This window comes from Rhinatrema bivittatum, chromosome 16 (genome assembly GCF_901001135.1).
Source record: "Rhinatrema bivittatum chromosome 16, aRhiBiv1.1, whole genome shotgun sequence".
NCBI lineage: Eukaryota > Metazoa > Chordata > Amphibia > Gymnophiona > Rhinatrematidae > Rhinatrema > Rhinatrema bivittatum.
The window spans coordinates 7,465,546-7,477,464 of record NC_042630.1 but is presented as its reverse complement, the minus strand read 5'-3'; the positions used below and the strand labels follow the sequence as shown (position 1 = coordinate 7,477,464).

Here is an 11,919-nt window from a genome sequence, read left to right as displayed (position 1 = left end):
TATGCCAAACTTTCAAAGCCACAACACACAAAAGAGGGGAGGAGGGAGGGGCAAGGTTTTACCAGCAGGCTCTGGGTCCTGGGACAGGCTCTGCCAGGTCTGCCTTTACCCCCTCCCCTCCCCAGTACATCTCAGCTCCTGTACTTCCCACACTTCTCTGAGGAAAGCAGGGACCGTAAATCCCACAAGGGTGCTGGGGCTACAAACCAGGCCCAGCTCCGCCGGTCCCTGCCATCTGATCCCCTTGCTTTTTCACCCAGTCCCTGCCCAAATCTCCTTCTCCACGTCTGGAAGGTACAAATGGAACTGGAACCTCCTCACCAATTTAAGAAAAAGAATAAACTTCTGCCCGCTGCTTCTGTGGGGTTTTATTTTCCTCTTGGATTTTTCTTTTACTTGCTTCCTCCCTGCCTCCTTGTGTCACCCCCACCCTGAAGCCTTTCATCTCTGCAGAGAGTAAAGTTGTCACTAAACTTTCACCCCAATACAGGATGAGATGGAGAGGAACTGGTGGAAAAGGTGATGGAGAGGACTCCGTGGCAATATAGAAAGGAATCAAAGGATGGTGGGAAGAGGAAGAGATGGACAGAAACATGATGGGGATAGGGAGATGGAGAAAATCCTGCAGTAAAGGCGGGGAGAATTAGGAGGTAGGCAGAGGGGTTCCTGGGAGGAGGAAAGAAGTGTTGGGGGGGGGGGGGGCGTTATACACCCAACCTTTTCAAAATCCTAGGTCTGCCTCTGTATGGAATTCAATCACATTTCGCTGTGTGCGGCCAGATTGAAAAGCGGCATGGGATTAAGCAGTAAGTGGGGGCAGCCATATTACGGAACGGACCAATCAGAGGGAGGGATAGCGTGACGTCATCCCCGGCTGCTCCCCCGGAGGAGGCAAATATTCAGGACATGTCAGGTGGGTGGGGGAGGATCCTGACAAGTATTTCTTTTGAAAAGGAGGGCCGGGCAGTTGTGTGTGCGTGCGAGGCCGCAGAAAATGGGGAAAGAGACGTATCAAACCGTGTGGAGGAGGGTTAAGCTATGGCTGCGGGGCGTCCACCCCACTGCACGCCGGGACTTGTAGTTCCCTGAAGAGGCTGAGCGCGTCGGACGCTTAGAACTCTTGGGTGCGGGAAGCACGCGCCCCCCGGTACTAAAGCCCTTCCATTCCGTGCCTTCCGGGGCTCCAGCTTCGTTCCCACAGCAACGGCGGATAAGGAGCTGCTGTCAAAGAGACCCAGACAAAGGACGGGACTCTCCAGTCTCCCTGCGGTCTGCCGTCCCCTCCCAGCAGCGTCTGGGATTTGCAATCCCGATGCCCCCTCTACCCCCGCTTTTTGGTTTTTTACCCCTTGTCGTAAGCGCTACCTGTGTTTGGGTTGGAGGGGGCTGCTCAGACAGGCAGGCCTGGCCTCCAGGTCAGAGAGAGGGGCAGCCCGAGCCGGGTTTTGCTCTCACGGCATGCCGGGACTTGTAGTTCTGCGGGAAGCCTGCCACGTGCAGTGCCCGTCCCTCGTCGCTGTCAGCATAGTTTTACTTATTTGGGGATTTCGTTTGCACTTGCATTGCTGATGGTGGGATGGGCACTGCCCCTGATTCCTCGGCAGCGGGGGCTGAGCCTCTCTTTTCGCGAGAAGCGTGGCGGGAAGGGGGGGGGGGGGGTTTCCATAGCGGTGGGAAGTATATTCAGGTGCTGCCGGTATCTTAATTAAGTATCCGCAGGAGGTTGCTATAACTACCGATCATCCGAATCTGATCGTACTCAGCACATCGGAATCAGAACCACAGCAGCTTCCACTTGGTAGCCAATTAAAACTGGCCGGGGTCAGCCACATTGTTCAACGTATGTGCCTCGCTGCTTCATAAAAATCTAAGGATTTGAGAGTATATGCCAGTCATATCCAATTTTTTTCTTCCTGATAGCCGTGCCTGGGCTATCACCTTCAAGCAGCTGGCTATTTATGTTTCATCAGTCAAGAAATGGCTGTTCTGTAACAGACTGACTCATCTTCAGCAGGGCACCCAGGCTCTGAAAATGTACCTCCTTTTCAGTTTGAAGGGCATAGGTTACATATTGCCTCTCAGGTGTGGGAACCTCGCAGTGCTTTGGGACCCTTAGCTACCCATGAAAGCACATAAAGGCCCGATAAACACTGGATCCTATCAATGAAACATTTTGCATGGCTCAAAGCCCCTCTCGGAACCAGGGGATTTTCGTACTGCCCGTCAAACCTCTTTTATTTTCGGGGCTTGGCTTATTGCACTTCCTTGATGATTGCCCCTCCAGACAGTACTTTGACATGGCTGCAGACTTTTTGGAACTCCGCCGCTCGCATTTTGGCTGGAGAAACGTATTTGCGATCAGATCGCCCCCAATTTCGATTTCTCCTCATTGGTCGCCTATCTTTTGGGGAATCCGATTCAAAGTTTTGATGCTGATTCATAGGTAATGCAATAATTTGCCAGCAGCATGGGTTAGGCTCTCTCTTGCGCATCTTACTGTTAGGATCAGCACAGGAAGGCCCCCTCGAACTTCCATCTCTTCCCCAGGCACATTTAGTGGAAATCAGGAAGGGTGCATTCTCAGTTGCAGACTCCACATTTTGCAATTCAGTGCCTGGGCAGTTATGAATTATGTTAAATACTAGCATATTTAAAAGGCACTAAAGATTTGCCATTTTAAGCAGGCATTTCATACTGATATTTACTGAGAATGGCCGTAAAATATACTTCACAGGTGTCTGTTGGGAGAGCAGCTTGCATAAGGCCAAGTTTCCGAGGTCCAAGCTTTAAGAGGACACCTTCTCAGGGACAGGTTGGGGGATGAGTTGCTTATAACATGTGCGAAGGACTTTCACGAGTTGTGAACGTGACAGTTAACCGCTACGAAATCTATCAGACCGGATGACAAAAGGGAGGAAGAGTTTTGGGGGCTAAGTGGATTCGGGGGGAGGGAAAACTTTTTTTTTTTTCTGTCTGGGATTATATCATTGGACCAGAGCAAGAGCAGAAGTAAAAGCTTGTTTTTAAAGTTTGGCTACTAAGGAGCTGGGAGCTCCTGGAAGGCAACTTGCAAAATGATTCCGTTGGTCAGAACCTGGGTGATGCGAAACTGATGTGCGTGGGTTAAAATAAACTCCAGTGGCAGATTCTTCTTACAGTACTAACTAGTGGCCAATCAGATCTGTTGGTTTAGGATACTGAGGTATAACAGTGACAACTTCCTGGAGCTTAGAGAGTTTTCTCTTTTTTTTTTTTTAGGCCAATTTGTCCATGATTGATCCAGCTGTCTATCCAACGTTTTGTCATAAGAACATGCCATACTGGGTCAGACCAAGGGTCCATCAAGCCCAGCATCCTGTTTCCAACAGTGGCCAATCCAGGCCATAAGAACCTGGCAAGTACCCAAACACTAAGAAGATCCCAAGCCACTGATGCAATTAATAGCAGTGGCTATTCCGTAAGTCAACTTGATTAATGGCAGTTAATGGACTTCTCCAAGAACATATCTAAACCTTTTTTAAACCCAGCTACACTAACTGCACTGACCACATCTTCTGACAATGAATTCCAGAGCTTAATTGTGCATTGAGTGAAAAATAATTTTCAACGATTAGTCTTAAATGTGCCACATGCTAACTTCATGGAGTGCTCCCTAGTCCTATTATCCGAAAGAGTAAATAACAGATTCACATCTACCAGTTCTAGACCTCTCATGATTTTAACGACCTCTATCATATCCCCCCTCAGCCGTCTCTTCTCAGGCTGAAAAGTCCTAAACTCTTCAGCCTTTCCTCGTTCCATCCCCTTTATCATTTTGGTCGCCCATCTCTGTACCTACTCCAGTGCAACTATATCTTTTTTGTGATGAGACAAGAACTGTATATAGTATTCAGAGGCATTATGACATTTTCCGTTTTATTCACCATTACCTTCCTAATAAACATGGAAACATTTAACAGCTCAGACTTATCAGCATTGATCTTAAAGCCCGACTCTGTTTGGTTTTTTGACTGCCGTAGCACACTGAGCCACAATTTCAATGTAATATCAACTATGATGCTTAGATCTTTTTCCTGGTTGGTAACTCCTGAGATCGTGTGACTACAGTATGGATTATTTTTCCCTATATGCATCACCTTGCACTTGTCCACATTAAATTTCATCTGCCATTTGGATGCTCAATCTCACAAGGTCCTCCTGCAATTTATCACAATCCGCTTGTGATTTAACTACTCTGAATAATTTTGTATCATCTGCAAATTTGATAACGTCATTTGTCGTATTCCTTTCCAGATAATTTATAAAAATATTGAAAAGGACCAGTCCAAGTACAGATCCCTGAGGCACTCCACTGTTTACCCTTTTCCACTGAGAAAATTGACCATTTAATCCTACTCTCTGTTTCCTGTCTTTTAACCAGCTTGCAGTCCACAAAAGGACATCGCCTCTTAAACCATTACTTTTTAGTTGTCTTAGAAGTCTCTGAAGAGGGACTTTGTCAAACACCTTCTGAAAATCCAAGTACACTACATCTACCGGTTCACCTTTATCCACATGTTTATTAACCCCTTCAAAAAAAGTAGCAGATTTGTGAGGCAAAACTTGCCTTGGGTAAATCCATGTTGGCTGTATCCCATCAAACTCTGTCTTTCTAAATGTTCTGTGATTTGTTCTTTATAATAGTTTCCATTATTTTTCTCGGCAGTCAGGCTCACTGGTCTGTAGTTTCCTAGATCACCCCAGAGCCCTTTTTAAATATCGGGGGTTACATTGGCCAGCTTCCAATCTTCAGGTAGACTGGACAATTTGAATGATAGGTTACAAATTACTAGTACTAGGTCTGAAACTTCATTTTTCAGTTTTTGCAGAATGCATGTTGCAGTGGTGCCACAAATACACTCATTTGCATGAAAATCCCATTGACATTTGTTTGGTTTTGTGTTCTTTCCCAACCGAAATGATGCAAAAAAAAAAAAGTGTTTTCATTTTGTTTTCACTTTTCAGGGTGTGCTAAAATACAGATATGAAACAAAACAAAAAATGGTAAACATAAAATGAAACAGTTTTTCCCTATGCACACTCCTAGAAAGCAGACGTCAGCAGCGTAGATAAGCTACCGCTCTGCCAGTGCGATATAAGAAGCGCTAGCCGGAAATTAAGTGAATAAGGTATTTGAGTCAGAGCATCAGCACAGGCGTTACTGAGACAGGGCTGGTATAACTCACTTTCAAAGGCTGCAACACTCAAGCTGTGATTTAAGTTAGCAAATTTCAGTTTCATTTTGTTAAATATATATGTTGTTAACATTTTTCAGTGAAACACAGTATACACACCTCATCAGACTAAGCATTTTGTGGGGGACACTTGGAAGGATTTCAGGCACCAAGACTGATTAATTTCTGGTACATTAGGAAGATCTTATGCTGAGTTCTTATGTTCGGGTGACTTAATTAGCCAGCGAGAATCTATTAGAACTTAGGTCAGAGGACACAGATGGACATCTGATGCGGTGTCTGACAACTGGAACAATGCACTACACACTGGAGCAAAGGGCACGGGTGACGGGGCACATGCGCTCCCCGCCTTGTGTGGAAGTCAAGACGTGCAATTCTGATTAGAATTAAAAACTCACACTTTAACGAAAAGGAGCTCTGACATCAATGCACACTTCGATCCCTAACTGGGGTTGGAAAATTAAACACCGGTTATAACCATCCTGTAACCGTACAACAAGAGGAATTGAATGAGCTGTTTCACAGAGTTAATAGCCCAAAATCTAAAATTACCAGCTACTTACCTGAGGTAGAAGCGTATCCAGGCTCTGCCAGGAAACCCTAAAAAGGGGAAATAATGTTTAGGAAAGAAACACCCGGTTATCTCCCAAAAGAACACCCTTCCTTCATTCAGATTTCTCTTTTCAGAAATTCCCTATGGATCTATTTTATAATCTGCAGCCGTTCGATAAGCAGTATGAATTATTAACGTGTTGCTAATTAAGATAAAGGTTTAAAGGTTACCTCCCCCTATCTGGTGAGTTATTTCTTCTGTGAAGTAAATCCTGATAGGTCAAAGAGTGTCATAAACATTTACCTGTTTGGTTAAGTTATCCAGAGAAGTTACCCTGAAGGAAATGGAAAAATAAAAGCGGTTCACTTAAAACAGATTTGATAAAGGAAATACACAAATGTTATATGTTGAGAAACGAACATACGTTCCAGCTAAAAAGAATGAATATGCAGAGAAAATCAAACGAGTTATTCTTTAACGTGTGTTCTCTCATGTTTGTAGAAGGGACATTTTTTACCTAGAACAATCTTAATCTACCAGAAATCAGGATATTTAATCAATGGGCGTCTTAGCCTCTCCTCGCTACCTCCAGGGGGAATGCATTGACTGAGTGGGGTTTTCCAGTTTTGGAGGAGGGGGTGGGGTGGGAGAGGGATATGTCTCCCCCCCCCCTTTTGTGTAGGCCCTCAAGGATATAGCTGACTATTGTCATAGCCTTCCTTTTCCATCAGGTTAAAGGTTTGGTCACTGTGAACAGGGGTTCCCAATAGCCGATCCCATAGTAGAGGATATAAGCCTACAGCCAGGTCTTGTTGAGGCAGGATCACCAGCTGGCCTTAAGTCATCAGGGCCAGATCGAGCTGGGCCTGGCTTTGCTTCCATTGCATCTATATACCTGAAGTTTTGGTTTTTCTCAGACCAGCACAGCTACTCTGTGCCATGGGGGAAACAGACTCTGCTGATCCTGGGCATCGTGACCCTATAAACAGGTCACTTCTGGAAGAAGGAGGGGATAAGAGGAATTTAGGTCCAGCCTTGTGGCTTTTTCCATAGATCTCTACACAGTAAAAGTTGATGAATGAGTGATCCTTGTGAGGTGTAAATGGGAGCCACAGTGTGGGACCCACAAAGTGGTCATAAGGCTAGTGTTGGAGCAAAGTTCCTGTTCCTCTTTAAAATCTCCCCTGTAAATCAGGATGCAAAACTGATATCAACCATTACACCCCTGAGATGGCTGCATGGCTTTAGTAAGGGGTAGCAACATTATAAAGCAGTTAAGCCTGCAATTTACATTAACTATACTATAAAAAGGATGACTGATAGTTATTACTTTTACAATTAAGTTAGGAGAACCAGATTTTAATTCTTCTTTTGCATCCTTTTAGTCTTCACAGAATGCTGACAGGCAAGGCCGCTCCCGCCCACCAGGGCCACAATCGACTCTTGATTGGCTCCCGCCGACCGGAACAGGCGCCTCCAAGATGGCGGCGCACTGTCAAGCGCGTGCGCGCTCTCAGGGACTCGGGGCGCCGCCATCTTGCGGAAGGAGAAGGGCGGGGCCGGCCGCGTTCCGTACGCCCAAGGAGGGAAGATGGCGGCGTCCATGGCTGTCCGCCTGGGTAAGCGCAGGGCAGGGGGACCTGGCCACGCTCAGTTAAATATAGAAATGATGTTAAAATCTTTGTGACAAAGGGACGGAAAAGAAGCATCAAAACAGCGTAAAAAAAAAACCAGGGATTCCAGGACAGCAGCCAATCAGACGCTGGCTTTAGTTTAAGCTCAGGGACGTAGTAAGGGAGCTGTCTCGGACTTTATGACGTCGCTTCGCGGCTGCGGCGCTGCGTGACGTCACAGTGCCACCCTGACACACTCTCTCTTTCCCTCCCCCCCAGGTCTACGGCCGGCAGTGGGCAGCGCGGTGCGGAGCTTCTCCCGGGGCGGCGGCGCCCATTGTGCCGGGAGGGACTGGCGAGTGAGGTGAGGACGGGTCCTAGGAGCCCTGATGATCGCATTCGTCTTTACCAATAACAAGAAAACAATGATAATGACGCGCCCGAGGTGCCCAGGTTCAGGGTCCCCTCCCCGAAGAGCGCACAGCCTGCTCCTATGGGACGGGGACGGGGCTTCCTTACGGCCACGCTGCTGATACAGCGTGTATCAGCAGGTGATATAATATCACCTGCTGCTGTATCAGCAGGTGATGTTATTCTCTTTCTCATACCCTGTCTCCTGCTTCGCTTTCCTTCCCTGCAGCCACGGGTTTGCTCCAAGTGACAGCGAGTACGGCCCCCTGGCGGATCTCCCGGACTGGTCCTTCGCAGGTAGGTCCTCTCCCCCACGAATGCTACGAGATGAGGCTTTAATGCTATTTCCCAGCAGCTGGCTGGGTGGATGGGTGGAACAGCCTCCTCGGGGAAGGTGGTAGAGACAAAGGCAGTACCAGAATACAAGGAAGGGAAAGGAGGAGGAGGAGGAGAAACCAGAGGTCAAGCGACCATGGGCCCGCAGGGCTTTATTGGCTGTTGTTCTGTGTCTGCCTTCAGAGATGCGAAAGCCCCGATGCCCCCCTTCCATCCCCACAAGCATCACATTCCTATTTGTCCTGACAGACCAAGTGGGTTACGCTCTTGCCCCAGCAGGCTCAGATGACATCCGTAAAGGAAGCTCTTCTCTGCCTCTGCCTGCTGGGGCAAGAGCGTAACCCACTTGTCAGGACTGGGAGGGAATTATCAGGGAAGTTTAAGTTTCACCATCTCTGGCAGCCCCGTTCCAGCACAGATCCATAAGCGCGTGGCCCTCTCTCCCTTCTTTCGTAGATGGCAGGCCTGGGCATCCCTGGAAGGGGCAGGTTCGAAGGCAGGAGCAACGGGAGCAGTTTGCGGTGAGTGTGTCAGAAATCTGGCTCCCAGTCGCAGCCTGTATGGGATTATCGATAAGATTAAATGTACAATTTATATCTATAATGTGTGTTACTGTTCATGTGAACGGGAGCCTAGTTTAAGCAGATTGTAATCTGCTATGAGACCATTCTTGGGGGAAAAAAAGCAGAATATCAGATGTTTATAAATAAATATACAATAAAATAATGAGAAGGTTAAGGAAAAGAAAACTGGACTGAGCTGTAAGCGTGCCGATGCCGTTACATAAGGGACTTGGTGAGGGTGGTCACATCCGGCAATGATCATGCGATTTAGTGTAACGTTGTCATAAATTGTCATTCTTATTAAAAATATAGTAACGTCCCGGCTAATGAAACCCCAAATCTCCTGCTTCCAGCTTAGAACAGAAGGGGTCTCCAGAGATGGATTCCCTATGCAGACCCCGATCCTCAAGCCCTGCTTCTTGGAAAGAAAGGGGGTGCAGTGACTGGGGTGAGGGGGGTCTAGGGGTGCACTCGAGACGAGGCAGTGGCAGGTACATCTGTAAGGCCGCCGTGCTCTGCTTTCTGTTAACAGCCTTCCCTTTGTTTCTCTCCCCGTCGCGCTGCAGCGTCGTGTGGTGATGCTTCACAAGGAGATGGATCACGGAATAAGAGTCTGGGAGGAGGCCCAGTGTCAGAAGTCGGTGCAGCGAGAAGAGAAGAGGAGGCAGCTCCTGAAACCAAAGGGAGCCCAGCTCCCAGTCAAAAGCAAAAATGAAAAGTGGCATTAAAAAAAAAAAAAAAAAGCAAAACCTTTCTCCAAGTAAAGTCTGTTTCAGCCTCTCCCCTCGCCTTCCAGCGTCTCCTGATCTAGGGCATGATCAACCGGCCTCTTGCACTGGAACAGAGAGGCAAAGGCCCGAGTCGGTTCATGGTCATTCCGTCGCCCGTCTGGTGCCGCTGGAGGTTAGATGTGCGATTGCACGGTGGTTCGGATGCAGCTTTCAGGCATCACCGTACTATTTTGAAATCCATCCGATTGTTGCTGTGTTCCACACGGGGATTATGTGTGTTTGTCTCAGTGGTGAAGTTCCTGGAAGGTGCCAGAAGAGGGCGACTTCGCACTGTCAGATATTACCACAGCAGTCTGGTTCCTGAAGAATTCCCCCCCTCCTCAGCAGGGATTGCTTGTAGAGTACAGGGGTGGGCAACTCTGGTCCTCCAGAGCCAAAAAACAGACCTAGTTTTCAGAATATCCGCAATAAATATGCATGGGATAGATTTGCATGCACTGTGCCTCCATTGTGCGCAACTCTCGGGCCCATACGATATCACGCACGTAAAAACGTGCGTCCAAACTAGGCGCCCGTTTTCTCGACACGCGCGCATCCTCCGCTCCTGGGCGCGCGATGCTATATTTTAACGAGCTGCCACGTTAAAATGCTCACGCTGGGCTGAAATTGTGCATTCCCTAGCACTCAAAAGCTAGGGAGGCGTGGCTGAGCGCAGGCCTGGACGACGGGCCTGGACGACGGGCCTGGACGACGGGCGCGCGATACGAGCATCCCGCCGCAGATAGTTCACATGCAGCCTGCAGCGTGTACATTGTGCGTGTATGTGGTGCAGCCAGAAATGTATTTTTTGGAATCGTGCCCTTACATTCGCCCCCTAATTTTAAGCATTGCAAGCAGCAGAACTTGATATCACGTTAGCCACCCCAGCATAGCGCATGGAAGACCTGTGCAGCACTTTACTGTAACAACAGGGTCCATATTTGTCATGGAGGGAGCATCAAACCTAGGGCTCTTGTGGGGGCGGAGGGGAGATGAGTCAGCCGGACTCAGCTTTTTGCAACACGTCCAGGCCGATGCAACTCCGTGCACCGGCTGCGGCGCATGGCTGAACGCGCGTCCAATCAAGCACGTAGGTAATAGCACTCATCACGTAAATCCATATTGATGAGGCTACTACCTATCCCCCCCCCCCCCCCCGGATGCCAAAAAAAAAAAAAAAGTGCACCTGACATGCATTTTAACCCACAAAAATTACAGAAAATACTGCTTTTTTTAATTCCTTTTTCGGTTCCTCTGAATTAATATCGTGGTGAAATTAAGTCAGAGGAACAGAAAAAGGAGAATTAAAAAAAAAAAAGAGTGCGCCCGCGGTCAGGTTAGGAAAGGGAGGCCCAGTTAACGAGCGTCTGATTCCCCTGGCTGTGCACGAGGCAGGAAAAGGGCCGCTCATTAAATTTTCCTAACCGGCCGACAGCCACCTCTCCCGGGTGCCCGCTGCCGAGGAGGCGCGATTTCCCCTAGCGCCTCTTTTTTTTTTTTTAACCACGGCAGCTCCATAGATACATAGAAAATACATAGAAACATAGAAATGAGGGCAGAAAAAGACCAATCGGCCCATCCAGTCTGCCCAGCAAGCTCCCACACTTATTCTCCCATACTTCTCTGTTTCATCAGCCACCAAGTTCAGGGCCCTTCTTGGGAACTGTTTGATTCGAATTTCCTGCCACCCCCTGCCATTGATGCAGAGAGCAATGTTGGAGCTGCATCAAAGGTGAGCGTAAGGTTTAATGGTTAAGGGCAGTAACCGCCGCATCCAGCAAGTTACCCCGATGCTTATTTACCCCGACTGCACGGATCAAAAGCTTCATCTCCCCTCGTGTAGCGCTGCCATAAATTTGGGAATGTGTAAACCCATTTCATAACTGGAAATGGGAATAAGCTTTCAAGAAAGAATATTCTCACTGCATCGGCTGGGAGTCGAACCCAGGTCTCTCACATGGGAGGTGAGAACCACCTCCCATGTGAGAGGTGGTTCTCACCAATGCTCGTCATTGCTGATTTAAATATTACATCGGGCGCCCGGGAGAGTGGATCGGCGCGCGTGCTCAGTCATGAGCGCCCGGTTAACGCAGACTGATATTGCATTCGGCCTGTTTGTTAACAGACAAGGGCAGAGAATTGTATTACGCCCCTCAGGGGCTGAAAGGGTCACTGGGACCTGTAGCTTCCACACTGTTGGACAGGAGTTTCATATGTAAACTGAAAGATCGAAATTTGCTGGGTCAGTACTGGCGTAAGAGGAAGGAGTGACCCTTAACCTCCGACTGGCACACTGGATTAGTACTGGCCTAACATATACATATACATATATATATTTCACGTTAATGTATATAAATAAAGATTGTTAGCAGAAAAAGATCTGCTGCATCCACGACTGTAGCACATAAAAATGAGCTCACGTGAATATCCCACCAAGGC

The 11,919-nt window shown here is 47.9% G+C and overlaps 1 protein-coding gene across 2 annotated transcripts; it reads left to right on the top strand.

Annotated features, from left to right (window-relative positions):
- The first annotated feature begins 7,267 nt into the window (after positions 1–7,267).
- MRPL52 (mitochondrial ribosomal protein L52) lies at positions 7,268–9,459 on the top strand. Of its 2 annotated transcripts, XM_029581854.1 has the most exons (5): positions 7,268–7,406; positions 7,680–7,764; positions 8,041–8,108; positions 8,604–8,668; positions 9,277–9,459. In XM_029581854.1, exons 1-5 carry the CDS (start codon positions 7,379–7,381, stop codon positions 9,436–9,438), a joined length of 408 nt encoding a protein of 135 aa, XP_029437714.1. In that variant the 5' UTR covers positions 7,268–7,378; the 3' UTR covers positions 9,439–9,459. The 2 variants fall into 2 exon arrangements, with proteins under 2 accessions (XP_029437714.1, XP_029437715.1); XM_029581855.1 differs by lacking the exons at positions 7,268–7,406; positions 7,680–7,764 and adding an exon at positions 7,771–7,925 and having other exon boundaries at positions 7,972–8,108.
- Positions 9,460–11,919: the final 2,460 nt, after the last annotated feature.